This window comes from Lepidochelys kempii, chromosome 9 (assembly GCF_965140285.1).
Source record: "Lepidochelys kempii isolate rLepKem1 chromosome 9, rLepKem1.hap1, whole genome shotgun sequence".
NCBI lineage: Eukaryota > Metazoa > Chordata > Testudines > Cheloniidae > Lepidochelys > Lepidochelys kempii.
The window spans coordinates 10,940,513-10,957,943 of NC_136388.1; the positions used below are offsets into that span (position 1 = coordinate 10,940,513).

A 17,431-nucleotide genomic window follows, 5' to 3' on the forward strand; every position below is an offset into this window, starting at 1 on the left:
CTCAAATGAAAACTAGTTTTGTATATTGATTTTTAAACATTTGATTATTCAGTGAGCTTTTCTCATGTTCTCATATTTAAACTAATGGAATTTAAAAAAATCACATTACAAAAGGAAAAAAAAAAGACTCAGTACCATCACTGCCGTAACAGTATCATTATAATCTCCTTCCATTTATTCCTATTATATATTTATAAAAACATTTAGCAGGAGAGCATTATCCATGAGGACATTATAAAACTACATATCTTTCACTATTACTCTCACAACCTAACATGCTATTGCTCTTTTATTTTATTTACGAATATTTACTAATATAATCAAAGTTTATGCTGAACAACAGTGGCAACAGAAAAGCACAGCCTTCATTCCACTTCTGAAATATGGGGAGAAACTAAATTGATTGAAAGCAAAATTGAGGGATAGTTTGGGGTTTTTTGGGGGGTGGGGTGGGTGTCTGAGTTTTTAATAAAGCATGTTTCACTTGAAGGGAAATGCTGTCATGGCATTTCAAATGCTGACTAATATCTTATATTTCTCATTTACAATAACCCCTTGTAAGGCTGAAGCTGATTTTCTTACCAATCTATTTCCTTCTTTGTAAGTACACATCTATTTATTATAGGACTGAAGAATGTTCATACGTACCGGACTGTTTGTATTTATTTTTTTTAAAAGAGCACTGAAGTTTCAGGAAAAACCTACACACATGAACGATTACATGTCCCTCAGCAAACAGATGCAAGTAAAACAGTCAAATTTCGAGCATAGCTGGCTGGAAAACATCTCTTTAAATGTACCAAAATGTCTTATGAATTTACAGTCACACATTTTCTAGAACAGGTAACACTTAAAATCAGAGAATTCACCTTTAAGATTTGAAGTGTTAGTACACAAAAGAAATGCCTCAAACCACAGTACCAAAAAACCAGAAACATGCAATTTCATTTAAAATGTCTTTTTTCAATTTATGGATGATTTACTACATCCATAAAAGTGAGGGACTGATAGAACTAGCTTAATAGACGCACAGGGCAGGCAGATGTCATGTAAATGCCCTCACATTGTTCTGTCAGTGCACCTCAGTACTAAGCTATGCCACCACTGCTGTTCCAAGCCATCTTCCTCTCACATGAAAAAAGCCAATAGTGAAAATTTTAAAAATATTTGGTCATGTCACTTTCAGGGGGTTGCACAGGTTTAAGTGCAGAACGTGTCCCAGTATTCTTACAGAGCTTGATTCTGAACCACTGAAATCAACGGGAGTTTAGCCATTGACTTCAATGGGAGCACAGCATCAGAAGCATAAACTGTATTTACAAATGAAAAATTAAATTTTAAAGGATAAAAAAAGTTAGTTTCATTAGACAGGTTATGAATTAAATATGTTCTGTTGTGAGAATTGTTTTTTTGTCTTGTACACAGTAGTCTTATTAGTTATTAAGTAATTTTTATTTACAGTAGTGCAGCTATATATATATATTTATAGATATACATAAACAGCAGACACGACATTCCTTCATGCTTGTGATCTGAGGTTACCCACAGTTCCACTCGAGTTACCTGGCTGTCTATCTTCTGCCTGACCCCTGAAGCGACGCCTGCGGCTACGATTGCGTCGCTGGGGTTTTTTGTCACTATCATCTGCAATTGCAAAGTTTACCATGAACTATTCTGACGATAAAGCTGTTTTTCTTCAGTAGTTTAAGGATGGGCACAGATTGCTTTTATTAACATGGAAGACAAAATAAGATACACTGAAAGAAAATGGAATTTTGAATTGGAAACATTCAAAATTGATTAGAAACTTGGATCTTTCACAGTTTGGTCCAGATTCAGTAAAACACTCAAGCACATGCTTCACTTTAAGCATACACTTAAGTTTACTTTGCTGAATCAATGCCTGCATGTGGTTTCTGAACAAATAATAAATCAAATATAAACTTGCTACTAGACTACTAACAAGCTGATCATCAGCCCCACATCACTGGAAAGTTAAGTTTTCCTTACGTTTGCAGTAAGATTTGTCTGACCTCAATGTCACCACAAAACAGATGATTCTTTTCAGTGGGCATCTTTATACTTTTGATATGTGGGAGACAATTATATTCTGGATACTAGCCCCATGTTCCTCAAGGCCCCCAGATCCAGGAAAGCACCCCATTCAGGAAAGCACTTATGCAAATACTGAAGTGAATGGGGCTTATTCAGGGAAAGCACTTAAGCATAGGCTGAATGGGGTCAGACAAACAGGTGTTTAAGTGGTTTCTTAAATTGAGGTTCAAGTTGCCAAGGGTTAAGGAAGTAGAATTCTGGCCCAAGGAGAACCAAAAGTGCCTTGTTTCTCTAATCAGCCTCAGAAAGCACTAACTTAAACAGCAATACTGACAGGAACCAAAGCAGACCCACGAAGGCTCTGTTAGCCAGAAGTATTATGGACATGGTATAGGATAGCAGTAGAGACCAGTAAGAGAAGGAAACCTCATGGTACTTCCATGGATGTGGAAGACTTTTCACCGAAAGAGAAAAAGTTAGATAATACATTAATAATTATTTTTTAATCAAAAATAGATTTTCCACTTTTCAGAACAATCTTTTGTGAGTTCACTCACTCTGTGGTTCTGTTTCCCAATTGATAACATACCTAAGCCATTCTCATTAACAGAAGCAGTGTCAGATTCTGTCATTCCATCCATCAGAACAGCATCTTCATCAGTCCTTCGCCTGCGTGACCGCCTACGACGGTTAGTACTGTGATGAGATTCACTGGCATCAGTGTCCACAGTCTGGTCTGACTCTGTGTTATCAAGTAAGCTGTAAGGGTTGCTGTCCGGATCTTTAAGCACTAAATATCATACGGAAAAGGTCCATCTAAGACAAACTTCAGTTACAAATAGTGGGTCATCCTGACGTCATTATACATTTTAAAATACAAAAATGTATAAAATCATGCAGCACATTGCCATACAAAACAGTTACGGTTTTATGCTAGTTACTTTGGGCTTTTTCACTAGTTCTGATAATCCAACAGGGTGTATTCTAGGGCACCATAGCACAGTAGAACATGTCAGCATATTATCAAGAGACCCTGAATGTAATATTTAAAAAACTTTTAGAACATTAGTTTTTAATCCATTTATTTGCTGAATGGCCCTCTACACCTAGTTAGCAGATACATACATGTGGGGCTTCCAATGTCACAGCCCTGCTCACTCGCTCACCAGACAGGAGAGTGGGAGCCACCAAGGGCAGGAACTGTTCAGCAGTGCCCTGCAGTCGGGGGCTTGTCCTATTTGCAGTCCTGGCAGGGGGTCTCTGCTCTACTGGGCCAGGACTGCAACCTCCCCTACACATTGTGCCCTGGTGTCTTGGGCCCTCTGGCCATGCAGGAAGCCCCCTGTAGGTCTGGTGTCAGTGCTGGGAGCCCCCTGCAGCCACACTGTCAGCACTGACCTTACCCTACCCCTATACCTACCCTCCTTAATTTCTAGCAACTGTAAAAATAAATACATAGTTAAATATAAAAATCAGTAACAGTCAAATTCTTCCACGTCTAATTATCTGTGTGGGTTGGTGAAGGGGTGAGGACTAGGAGTAAAGGTTTAGTGAGAGACGGGATGAAAAGCAAAGCCCTTAAACTTTCCACAACATGGTGCATAAAACAAGCAAATCCTGACATGACTGTACATGACTTACATGATCCAACTGTAAATATGTCAATTTTGATAGTTAGCTTGCAATATACAGCCTGCTATTTTTTTTAAAAGTTGCAATATTTCAAAAAAATATATACATACTTTAAAATAGTGATTTACTTAATTTAAGAAGAGAAAATACAGCCAGTTGTCTGCAATAAAAATTAAACCCAAAATATATTTCAACACACTACCAGAGCTAATGGATGACTTCCCACCACGTGGTCCACCACGTCCACGACCCCCAGAAACACTACGCCCTCTTCCTCCAGGACGTCTTCTGCTGTCCCGCTGATGTCGGCTCTCCCGGTCATCTTCTCCTGCCAGTGACCAATCGCTCAATTCATCTTTTCTCTCAGATTCAGTTTCAGAGGGATTTGACAGCTCAGAGTTTGTACCTTTAACAGTATAAAAAAGAAAAAGAGATAGACATGAAATTTGTGGTCACTTTCTGGCTTCAGATGCACATAGGAATCCCACTGACCACAGGGATCCATGTGTATCTGATATAAAAATAAGTTTCTTAGGTTTTAACTGATATTTAGCTACTCTCTAAAAAACTCTTAGTTTTGTTTTGGAATAACAAGAGAAACGTGCGGTCAGCGATTTATTATGCAATTTTAGTGATTGACAAGTGCAATTCATGCATAACATACATTATTTTGTCTTTCCATACATGGACACAAGCACTGAGAGATTAATTCCATCTATATGTACACATGTGGGCTATAGAATCCAGTTTCTAGGCAACTTCTCTGAAAATTCTCAGAGTTACCACCTTATAGAGTTGCTAAGCAACTACTCAATCATGCAACTACTGTAATGCTGGTTTGAACAACTTTACTACTATGTTAAATTATATCCATAAATCTCAATCTGATACCTCTGGGTAACAAACTCTCCGTAATTTTCTACTGGATTAAAAACACAGCTCCTGCCTTTTTAAGCACTCAGACACTGAAGTAATCAGGGATAAAAATATTTTGGCCACTTGTGATTATCTCATGAAGGTACACCTTGAAAACTGAACTCCCTGAGATAAAAGAGTTTGTTATGTAGTACATCAAGATACTGGCAACTGAACAGCACCCATTCCAGTTTAGTACACAATTCACCAAGAGTACAAAATAGTTTAACCTCTGGCACATGGAAGCAATATTTTTTGGTGTGGACAGTAGGCACAAATCATCAGTGCTTAGCACAGGGAACTCTGGACTTACTGGCATCAGGATTAAACAAAGATCATGCTAATTGCTGGTTCAATATTCCAAAAAGTAGTTGAAAAATTCTAAAATGACAACCTTAATCATAAGATTAAAATCATAGAATTGTAGGACTGGAAGGTTTTCTAATCCAGTCTCTTGCACTCAAGGCAGGACTAAGTATTATCTAGAGCATTCCTGGCAGGTGTTTGTCTAACCTGATTTTAAATATCTCCAATGACACAGATTCCACAACCTCCCGAAGCAATTTGTTCCAGTGCTTAACTACCCTGAGAGGAAGTTTTTCCTAATGTCCAACCTAAATCTCCCTTGCTGCAATTTAAGCCCATTGCTTCTTGGCCTATCCTCAGAGGTTAAGATAACAATTTTTCTCCCTCCTCCTTGTAACAACCTTCTATGTACTTGAAAACTGTTACTATGTCCCCCGTCAGTCTTCCTTCTCAGACTAAACAAACCCAATTTTTTCATTCTTCCCTCATAGGTCATGTTTTGTAGACCTTTAATCATTTTTGTTGGTCTTCTATGGAATCTCTCCAATTCGTCCACATCTTTCCCGAAATGTGGCATCCAGAACTGGACACAATACTCCAGCTGAGGCCTAATCAGCACAGAGTAGAACGGAAAAATTACTTCTCGTGTCTTGCTTACAATACTCCTGCTAATACATCCCAGAATGATGGTTGCTTTTTTTGCAACAGTGTTACACTGTTCACTTATATTTAGCTTGCAATCCACTAAGATCCCCAGACCCCTTTCCACAGTACTCCTTCCTAGGCAGTCATTTCCAATTTTGTATGTGCACAACTGATTGTTCCTTCCTAAGTGGAGTACTTTGAATTTCTCCTCATTGAATTTCATCCTATTTACTTCAGACCATTTCTCCAGTTTGTCCAGATCATTTTGAATTCTAATCCTATCCTCCGAAGTACTTGCAACCCCTCCCGGTTTGGTATTGTCCGCAAACTTTATAAATGTACTCTCTATGCCATTATCTAAATAATTGATGAAGATATTGAACAGAATGGGAGCCAGAATTGATCCCTGAGGGCCCCCATTTGATATGCCCTTCCAACTTGACTGAACCACTGATGAGTTCAGGATCCTGACACAGGGAAGAAAGGTAAGCAGCAGGATACGGACCCTGGACTTCAGGAAAGCAGACTTCGACTCCCTCAGGGAATGGATGGGTAGGATCCCCTGGGGGACTAACATGAAGGGGAAAGGAGTCCAGGAGAGCTGGCTGTATTTCAAGGAATCCCTGGTGAGGTTACAGGGACAAACCATCCCGATGTGTCGAAAGAATAGTAAATATGGCAGGCGACCAGCTTGGCTTAACGGTGAAATCCTAGCGGATCTTAAGCATAAAAAAGAAGCTTACAAGAAGTGGAAGGTTGAACATGTGACCAGGGAAGAGTATAAAAATATTGCTCGGGCATGTAGGAATGAAATTAGGAGGGCCAAATCGCACCTGGAGCTGCAGCTAGCGAGAGATGTTAAGAGTAACAAGAAGGGTTTCTTCAGGTATGTTGGCAACAAGAAGAAAGCCAAGGAAAGTGTGGGCCCCTTAATGAATGAGGGAGGCAACCTAGTGACAGAGGATGTGGAAAAAGCTAATGTACTCAATGCTTTTTTTGCCTCTGTCTTCACTAACAAGATCAGCTCCCAGACTGCTGCGCTGGGCATCACAACATGGGGAATAGATGGCCAGCCCTCTGTGGAGAAAGAGGTGGTTAGGGACTATTTAGAAAAGCTGGACGTGCACAAGTCCATGGGCCGGACGAGTTGCATCCGAGAGTGCTAAAGGAACTGGTGGCTGTGATTGCAGAGCCATTGGCCATTATCTTTGAAAACTTGTGGCGAACGGGGGAAGTCCCGGATGACTGGAAAAAGGCTAATGTAGTGCCAATCTTTAAAAAAGGGAAGAAGGAGGATCCTGGGAACTACAGGCCAGTGAGCCTCACTTCAGTCCCCGGAAAAATCATGGAGCAGGTCCTCAAAGAATCAATCCTGAAGCACTTACATGAGAGGAAAGTGATCAGGAACAGTCAGCATGGATTCACCAAGGGAAGGTCATGCCTGACTAATCTAATCGCCTTCTATGATGAGATTACTGGTTCCGTGGATGAAGGGAAAGCAGTGGATGTATTGTATCTTGACTTTAGCAAAGCTTTTGACATGGTCTCCCACAGTATTCTTGTCAGCAAGTTAAAGAAGTATGGGCTGGATGAATGCACTATAAGGTGGGTAGAAAGTTGGCTAGATTGTCGGGCTCAACGGGTACTGATCAATGGCTCCATGTCTAGTTGGCAGCTGGTGTCAAGTGGAGTGCCCCAGGGGTCGGTCCTGGGGCCGGTTTTGTTCAATATCTTCATAAATGATCTGGAGGATGGTGTGGATTGCACTCTCAGCAAATTTCCGGATGATACTAAACTGGGAGGAGTGGTAGATACGCTGGAGGGCAGGGATAGGATACAGAGGGACCTAGACAAATTGGAGGATTGGGCCAAAAGAAATCTGATGAGGTTCAATAAGGATAAGTGCAGGGTCCTGCACTTAGGACGGAAGAACCCAATGCACAGCTACAGACTAGGGACCGAATGGCTAGGCAGCAGTTCTGTGGAAAAGGACCTAGGGGTGACAGTGGACGAGAAGCTGGATATGAGTCAGCAGTGTGCCCTTGTTGCCAAGAAGGCCAATGGCATTTTGGGATGTATAAGTAGGGGCATAGCGAGCAGATCGAGGACGTGATCGTTCCCCTCTATTCGACATTGGTGAGGCCTCATCTGGAGTACTGTGTCCAGGTTTGGGCCCCACACTACAAGAAGGATGTGGATAAATTGGAGAGAGTCCAGCGAAGGGCAACAAAAATGATTAGGGGACTGGAACACATGACTTATGAGGAGAGGCTGAGGGAACTGGGATTGTTTAGTCTGCGGAAGAGAAGAATGAGGGGGGATTTGATAGCTGCTTTCAACTACCTGAGAGGTAGTTCCAGAGAGGATGGTTCTAGACTATTCTCAGTGGTGGAAGAGGACAGGACAAGGAGTAATGGTCTCAAGTTGCAGTGGGGGAGGTTTAGGTTGGATATTAGGAAAAACTTTTTCACTAGGAGGGTGGTGAAACACTGGAATGCGTTGCCTAGGAAGGTGGTGGAATCTCCTTCCTTAGAAGTTTTTAAGGTCAGGCCTGACAAAGCTCTGGCTGGGATGATTTAATTGGGGATGGGTCCTGCTTTTGAGCAGGGGGCTGGACTAGATGACCTCCTGAGGTCCCTTCCAACCCTGATATTCTATGATTCTATGATTACTCTCTGGGAACGGTTTTCCAACTAGTTTTGCACCCACCTTATAGTAGCTCCATCTAGGTTGTATTTCCCTAGTTTGTTTATGAGAAGGTCATGTGAGATAGTATCAAAAGTCTTACTAAGGTAAAGATATACCACAACTGCCACTTCCCCCCCATCCACAAGGCTTCATTACAAACTCTTTCCCAGTTTAGAAACAGAAAAGAGGCATACCTGAGCCCAATCATAAAATAATTTTTTTAATAATTACAGGCACTCTCTTTCCTGAATGTTATTTTTTTCCATATCACCTAGAATTACTCCACAAATTACTACAGAAACAAACGTGACGTATGTTTATGGTTTTGTAGCGTCTTTTGTTCTGAAGGATCAAAGTGCTCCATAAAACCATGTATATAAGGCATGTCTATCCAGCACTGAAATGCAGCCACTTCTTGGTTGGAAAAGGCAGTAAGTCTCAGTCAGCAGCACTTCACAATAGATTCTGTGTGATTTTTCTTTTTAAGTAAATGAGGGGAATTCAGTAAGATCTCTAATTAAAACTACATGGGAAATCTTAAAGAGCCCTGCTGAGCCAAAAGGAGGCGAGGAGACTTACAGGGAGTTAAAAACCAACCGGTGGTTCTGCACTAGATTTTCAGAGTTCTTAAGAATGCCACCCTGAGTTGGGGGAAACTGGGGAGAAACCTTAAGAGGTAAATCGGGCGTAGAGTAACTCAGTCTCAGAACCTTAAAAAAGAACACAGGAATTTTCTGACTAGTTTTAGTCAGGAAACTCTGAAGAGAGTGCTACCTGTTTATAATTATTTTTAGTCTTTAAAATCAATGCAGTGATATAAAAGAAGCACAGCCAGAGACTCCTCATTTGTTTTGGTTGCAACCGAAAACATGTATGTAAATCTGACACTCAATAGATGGTTTTCTTTGCTTAACTTGCGTCTTGTTCTGAGTTTTTGTACAGTTGCACAGACCATTTCCCTGACACACCTTAATATTATATAACTATACTATTGTCAAAGGGCATGTTCTCACCAAGTTCAGTGACTGGATTTTCATTTCATTTTAATTTTTCTTCAATTTAAAACATCTTTTCAATAGGAATGCAAACAAAAAGGATCTTCATAAGGCCTCATGGTCATTTGAGATGCTATGTTAATAATTAAGGTGCTCTACCTCCTATGTTAGCCAAGCTTTGCAGTCACTCAAGTGTGTTCCACGCTATAAGTAAGGCTACGTTTTAGTCACGGGTATTTTTAGTAAAAATGGACAAGTCATGCACAGTAAACAAAAATTTACGCCCCATGACCTGTTCATGACTTATACTATATACCCTTGACTAAAACTTGGCGGGGGGGGGGGGGGGGGGGAGAAGGCCAGGGGCACTGCATGTGTGTGGGGTGGGAGGCAGAGAGGAAGAGGGCTGCAGGGATGGTGCCTGCAGGCGGAGGCAGCACACAGAGCCGCCTGGCTGAGCCTCCGCGTAGGAGCTGAACATGCCAGTTGCTTCCAAGGAGCTCCCCCTGCAGGTAAGTGCCGCCCAGAGTCCTCACCCTCTCCTGCACCCCAACCCCCTGCCTCAGCCCTGAGCCCTCTCCCACACCCAAACTCCTGCTGCTGAGGGGCACGGGCGCAATGGCCCAAGACTGCCCCAGCAGCAGCCGGTGCAGCTGGCCTGGGGGCCGCCCGAGCTGCTCAGGCAGCCCCTGGCCTAGTCACACTGGCCACTGCAGAAGTCTCGGAAAGTCATGGAATTCATGACTTCCGTGACCTCTGTGACAGACTAATAGCATTAGCTGTAAGTAACTTATCTAAAAATGGAATATATATTTATAAATAAACCGCAGCATCATTTTCCTAGGCAGAAGTTTCCATATCTGTTCTGTAATTTAAAAATACTCACCATAACCAGATGTATAATTGGGGCCTCTGCGACCTCTCCCTCTTCCACTATATGACCTGGACCCTTGTACTGAGGAGAGTGTACTCTCATCAGTAGTGTAGCCCTTTTCCTTTTCAGGACCTCTGGTGGAAGAAGGTCTGAAACCCATACCAATCTGACGCAGTTGTTCATCAATCTGGAGCCTCTCCATCCTTAGCTGTTCTACTTCCTATTTTCACAGAGATAAAATCATAACCAGTTTTATAGCATTATGATATGTTGTTAGAAAGTGAACTCAACCCCAGGTGTCATTTTAGCAGAGTTTGTTTAACAGGTTTTCAGCTCTCCCATTACCAATCAATACAACGTCATCTATTTGATAGCTGTCTGAAGGCCAGAGAAAGCCTTACGTAGCAGTGTATTTACTTTGCTTATGCTTCATTAATGCTTAATTCCTTCTTTATACTTTGTGCTTAGTTAAGCTGGAGTCAGCACATCACATGCAAAAACAGTTGACTGACCCATAACTGTTGTTGTTCTTCACGACATGTTATGCGTATATATATTCCCCATCAGTACACTGGGCACGCACCACCTAGAGTTAGAGAATGTTAGCTAGAGTTAGCTGTCAGATTGGCACATGTGTGTTGCACTCGCTCAAGCCATGGACTAAAAGTATAAAGGGTGGAGCCACTTTGACCCCTACTCAGTTCTTTCTGACAGGAATCCTGATGTCTTCAGACTCTGATGTAGCAGGCAAGGAATGCGGGTTGTGGAATATATATGTTCACAACACATCTTGAAGAAAAACAGTTACTGTCCAGTTGGAGATCATCTGTGCAGAAGCCACCTAACTGATGTTATCACTACTAAGAACACTGTCTTTGCAAACAAGTAAGAAAGGGCTCCAGAGCCTATGAGCCAGGCACCATGGGGAGCTCCAATTAGTAGCCACATGCATTAAGAAGGAACCAAGAAGGGGTGAGGATGACTCTGCTCTTTTATATCCTTTGTCCACAGCACAAGGACAGGGTACGTGTGCTGCTCTGATGAGTAATGCTAGCTTGCAGTCTCCAATTTGAGGGCACTGGGAATGCACACATATATGGAATTATATTCATGCAGAATCACTCAAAGGAGAACCTATGTTAAAATATTAAAATTGAACTGTTAAGTTAGGACATGCAAAAAATGTAGGTTAAAACACATTATCTCTGCTCCCTTGCATGTCTGCAAGACAATATGGTGAATTTTGAGATCACACACTTTTTATCAAATATATATATATTTATCAAAAATGTTCTCCTGCAGCCTTATTTTATTAACCTTATTTGTATTTTAGATAATCTGTGATCACATAATTTAAGGCCAACGTAATGCATATGTGCAAGGGAACAAAGTTGAAGCCATACATGCAACCTTAGGGCTAATCTTGAGAGAAACTGAACTTCTACTACTCCCACTGACGTAAAGGTGTTGCTCAAGAATGTAAGTATAAATTGATAATTTCCTCTAATAAGCATTTCCAAAATACAAAGATAAAAACATACCTTCAGGTAGGCAATATGGTATTCTAAAAGAACTTGGACATTTCCAATGTTTTCTTTAGTGCCAACAAATACGAATGGGACCATTCCCTGTAGAAACAAAACTACATAATCATTCTCAAAAAGAGCAACATATTATCAAAATCCCCACAAAAACCAACAACAAATTATCTGCCTAAGTATTGGAAATAAATTACAAACACCACGCATAACAATGTAGCCTGGACCGTGGGCTGTATACACTAGATACAGTCGGGGAAGGAGGCAACAGTGACAGACATTTCTGCACTTCTCTGAATCTCAGGCTACTGTAAGTTAGAGAAGCTTCACGATTGTTATAATTTATGCTTGGCTGCCTATGGCCCCAACAGACCATTTCAGCAGCTGCAGACTGCTGGGGCATGGGGACGTTCAGTCCATACCACTTTCCAGCCATGCCCACTTCACTAGTTGCCTGCATAGGAGTAGCTGTGGCGGTTTTATGCCATTCCCAAATTTCCCCAAAAAGGGAGAATCCTTCACTAGCAAGTTAAACCATCTTTTCAGCACAGATGAACCTTAAAGGGATCAAAGTTCTAGCTCTATGTTTTCTAAATAAAAAACAAATAAGTATTGTCATGAATAAAGAGTGTAGCAACTACATGACAGTTGTGCACGGGATCAGGTGAGAGAAATGATACTTCAAATCAAAGAATTTGTTATTGAGAAATATATGTTTATTTAATCAACTTTCCTGAGTTGCTGAAGTTTAAATGTAAATTTATTGTTGGTGAAAGGTGCTGGTTTGACAGCCCTGATGAGTGAAGTCCTCTGTACATCCATGCAATAGGTACAGCACTGGCAGCTGCGGTGTTATCTTCCTCTACTCTGACCCACAAAGGTGCCTCAACCAAAACCTACAAGGATCATCCTTCAGGGTGAAAGGATAATTCAGTCTCCAGAGCCAGTTCTTTGACCTTTCTCCTGGGAATGCCAAGAAGAGTCCCTCCCATCTAGTGTCAATTCTAGTAGTTTTTGTGATATGGATACCAGCCGACCAGCAACTGAATTGAGACCAAAATAATGTCTCATAGGCAACCAAACAGCCATTAGATACTAACAACCTGGGCTATATATGAAATGGAGATCCCAAATTAACCCACTGAGTGATCCAGTACCCCACCCCTTCCCAGACTTGTCAACTTTCTACAAATACTTTGTTAATATTACACAGAAAGTAAACAGTATTGCCTTTGCTCCTTCCAAAACCATTTGTTAATAAATTGCATTAGCGTAATTTTCAAAAGTACAAGTTTAATAGTTGAAGGAAAGATTAAATAACTTACATCTTCTCTGGGCAGTTTGTTTTCATTGTCCCCTTCAATCCTGACCCGGACGACTCCAGACTTGTCTACAATCTCCTGAATCACTTTTCCATTTTTTCCAATAACTTTTCCTTGAGGGGAGGAAAATAGCTATATTTGAATCAATGCTTAAAAGTTTTCTTTAACATAGTTTCCTTGTCATTTCCAAGTTACATGTACTAAAACAGTAATAGTAATAAAATAAAAGTCATGCTTTATGAGCCCAATTATCCACTACCTTGGACTTTCTGTCACATTTTTCATCTATTTTACATAGGTACATATGACAACACAAGGTACAAATGGGAGAATCAATGCAGTGTACAAATCAGATATGTGCCATGGATGGTGGTGGCTGGATCCAGATTAGGTTCAAGTGTGAGGCTGAATCAGGGCTAAGATTCAATGGTACTATAATTTTACAAGCTCTTCTTGCTTTATTTCAATGTATCTGAACAAGAACCAGGAACTATTAGATTCCTATATAATGGAGGTTTCAGAGTAACAGCCGTGTTAGTCTGTATTCTCAAAAAGAAAAGGAGTACTTGTGGCACCTTAGAGACTAACCAATTTATTTGAGCATAAGCTTTCGTGAGCTACAGCGATGAAGTGAGCTGTAGCTAACGAAAGCTTATGCTCAAATAAATTGGTTAGTCTCTAAGGTGCCACAAGTACTCCTTTTCTTTATATAATGGAGCTAACCCAGAATTTTAAAAAGTTCTTCTGAAACAGAGATCTTTCAGACCTACAGTCATACCACCTTGCACAGTGATCTTGTCAAATCTCATGAGATAAACAGTGCTGAGACATACAGTAGTCATTCCTTTATAATTGACTTCCAAACTCAGGGGTGTTTCAGTAGCTGGATGATTCAGTAGATAGCATTCCTCTCCTAGCACCGAACCCATGACAAAGTATGATGTTAGAAGCACTCTGCTTAATGAGATGCCTTCTATCAGAGGATATATAAAACTGAAGTCCAGGAGTACACTGGGACAAGGAGCCTTAGGAAAATGTGTGTTTTATCTTGAAGAGGAAGTGGGAACCAACCTTTATTTTTCAACAGCTTAAGAGACAGGAATTATCCTAATCATAGAATCATAGAAATTTAGGGCTGGATGGGACCTCGAGAAGTCATGAAGCCCAGTCCCCTGCATTAAGGAAGAACCAAGTAAACTTAGACCATCCCTAACAAGTGTTTGTCCAACTTGTTTTTAAAAGCTTCCAAAGATGGGCACTCCATGACCACCCTTGGAAGCCCATTTCAAGGCTTAACTACCCTTACAGTTAAAAAGCTTTTCCTAATATCTAACCTAAATCTCCCTTGCTGCAGATTAAGACCATTACTTCTTGTCCTATCTTCACTGCACATGCAGAACAATTGATCCTCTTTATAACAGCCCTTAACATAGTTGAAGACTATTATCAGATCCTCCCTAAGTCTTCTTTTCTCAAGACTAAACATGACCAGTTTTTTTAAAGGTCATGGTTTTCAAAACTTTTTCTCATTTTTCTTGCTCTCCTCTGGAATCTTTCCCATTTGTCCACATCTTTCCTAAATTGTGGTGCTCAGAATCTGACACAGTGCTCCAGCGGGGGCCTCACAAGTGCTGAGTAGAGCAGGACAACTACCTCCTGTGTCTTACATACGACATCCTGTTAAAACACCCAGAATATTAGCCTTTTTTGCAGCTGCATTATATTGTTGACTCATATTCAGTCTGTAAACACCCAGATCCCTTTACCACCTCGACAGGTATTCCCCATTTTGCAGTTGTGCATTTGATTTTTCCTTCCTAAGTGAAGTACTTTGCACTTGTCTTTATTTAATTTCATCTTGCTGAATTCAAACCAATTCTCCAATTTGTCAAGGTCATTTTGAATTTTAAACCTGTCCTCCAAAATGCCTTCAAGTCCTTCCAGCTTGGTGTCATCTGAAAAATTTTTAAGCATACTCTCTACTCCATTATCCAAGTCATTAATGAAAATACTGAATGGTACTGGACCCAGGACTGACCCCTGCAGGACCCCACTAGATACGCCCTCCCAATTTGACAGCAAACCACTGATCACTACTCTTGGGCTATGGTCTTTCACCTAGTTATGCATCCATCTTATTGTAATTTCAATCACATTTCCCTAATATGCTTATAAGAATCACGCAGAACTGTGTCAAAAGCCTTACTAAAATCCAGGCATATCATGTCTATTGCTTTCCCCCATCTACTAGGTGAGCAATCCTATCAAAGAAGGAAATTAAATTGTTTGGGTATGATTTGTTCTTGACAAATCCATGCTGGCTATTCCTTATAACTAGGGCCAGCATTTTCCAGCAATGAAAAGAGAGTAATTTCAGATTTTCAAAGCCGTATATTTTGGAAATTCAGAATATGCATTACATTAATGCAAAAAATATTGTATTATATTGTAATACTGAGGGCTACTGCAAGCTGTGTGCTGAGGGGAGTGGGAAGGAGCCAGCTGTATTCAGGGGAGGTGAATGGGGGAGAGGTGTTGTGGACACTGCTGAGAGCAGGTGCAAGCATCGTCTGTTTTGCAGCATGGTGAAGGAGCCCTGCCTGCCCAGGGGAAGCTCCGCAGCGGTTTTGCTGAGCACAAGCCTGTGTGAAGCAAGGAGAAGTTGGCAGTGAGTCTCAACAGCAACCAGTCCCCAGCCTCTGCCCCGCACCCTGGGAATGAGTCAGGTGGGTTGCCAGATTTCTATTGCATTAATAGCCCAAGTCACTTAAAAATTAGCCCAGTCTGTTTACTGAAAGTGGGGGTTGCTCAAGGGGTGTGCCTGTACAAGGAGGAGGTACCGGGGGGGAGGTTTACTGGAGGAAGTATTTGGGGGGGATGCTGGAGGGAATGTTTGGGGGGGGGGGAGAGTGGCTGAAGGGAGCACCTGCGGCCTCACATTTGAAGTTGGGGGCAGTGTCACGATCCCTGTCATGGTGGCAGGGTGGCTGGTGCAGGCCTAGGATGCAGCGCCAGCCCATCAGTCAGTGCCTCCCTGCAAGCCTCTCCCCCCTCCCCAGGGCGGGGAGCCATGGCCTGGCCCTGTCACCCTTCCTGGGCAAAAATCTGGGGAGGGTCGTGAACCTTCGCTCCACCCACTTGTCATCTCTGCTCCAGCCTCTGCCCTGGGGATGAGTCATGTGTCTTCAGGTAGAAATCTGGGGGTGCATGACCTTGTGTGCCTTGCCCATCCTCTGATTGGGGAATCCCGAAAAAAAATGGCAATTTCCGGCCCAGCCCTATTTATAACTTTATCATCATCCAGGTGCTTACAAACTGATAGTTTAATAATTTGCTCCTGTATCTTTCCAAGTATTGAAGTCAGGCTGACTGGTCTATAATTCCCCAGGTCCTCCTTGTTCCCCTTTTTAAAGATAGGTAGTGCTATGTTTGCCCTTCTCCAGTCTTCTGAGACCTTTCCTGTCCTCAAAGATAATTGTGAGCAGCTCAGAGATTGCATAAGGGTATTTAAAGAACCAGCTGAAGCATACATTTTAATTGTTTTAGGAATTTCATCCATAAAAAAAGAAGTATTTCTGCCCCCAGATTGAAAAACTCAACTAAAAGGACACATGATACCTCAAGAATGATTAGCATACATGAAAGGATGTGACTATCATACTGTTGCTTGTGTATACTGCAGCACACTATTCAGAAGGCACAACCAGTCAAATAGGACCAAGCATTGGACAATGGTATCTTAGTTGAATAACCATGCCATTCTTAGGGTTCAAAGGAAATTATTTTCTTTTAAACTTAATTTTGAAAGATCATTTTCAACATTAATTTTTACAGAGGATTTTTTAGGCTCCATTCCTCATTTATCAATTTAAACTTTACACAAGCAGAAAATTTAAAAGCATATGACTGCACAAGTCTGAATCTGTTATGAATCTCAAAGCGCAACCATAATATCTAAGCATTCTATTTAATATTTTTTAAATTAATTACAAGATAGAATTGACAACAAGATGTCCACATGTGCAACACAGATGTTTTCAACACTCCTGTTATACCTATTGTTATTTTAAAAGGTTTTAGTTTCTGAGTGAAGGGAGAAACTGTCAAATACTGGCATCTAAGCCTTCTATGCATAGTCATACTGAACAGGCTTTCTTTCCCCAAATTTTCAAGTGTTTTAAACTTTTAGCAGTATTACATACCAACAAGATTTCTGGGCACCTGAATAAAATCTTCCACAAATTCCAAGTAACTTCTAGCCTTTTTTACTGCATCAGCACTCTAGAAATGAACACAATAGAAGTTTATTTTGAATGCAATATGGTAAAAATAAAGCCCTGTTACAACAGCTGGAAATCCTCCAGACAAGAGCAGGAACGAGATTAAATTCATCTAGTTTTGAACTAAATGTTGAAGCAATAACGGAGTTTTAAAAGCTCAGGAACAAAACAGGGGCAAGAG

The 17,431-nt window shown here is 41.1% G+C and overlaps 1 protein-coding gene across 3 annotated transcripts in view; it reads right to left on the reverse strand.

Annotated features, from left to right (window-relative positions):
• FXR1 (FMR1 autosomal homolog 1) overlaps positions 1-17,431 on the reverse strand; it is a 67,978-nt gene that overhangs the window by 4,570 nt on the left and 45,977 nt on the right. For 2 of the 3 annotated variants that reach the window (XM_073359288.1, XM_073359289.2), the window contains 6 exons: positions 17,173-17,251; positions 12,974-13,083; positions 11,652-11,738; positions 10,123-10,330; positions 3,890-4,093; positions 2,645-2,845 (listed from right to left, as the gene is read on the reverse strand). In XM_073359288.1, the coding sequence (XP_073215389.1) occupies positions 2,645-2,845; positions 3,890-4,093; positions 10,123-10,330; positions 11,652-11,738; positions 12,974-13,083; positions 17,173-17,251 (889 nt within the window). Of the gene's footprint in view, positions 1-1,563; positions 1,645-2,644; positions 2,846-3,889; positions 4,094-10,122; positions 10,331-11,651; positions 11,739-12,973; positions 13,084-17,172; positions 17,252-17,431 lie in introns of all 3 variants that reach the window. The other variant, XM_073359290.2, reaches the window with a different exon arrangement.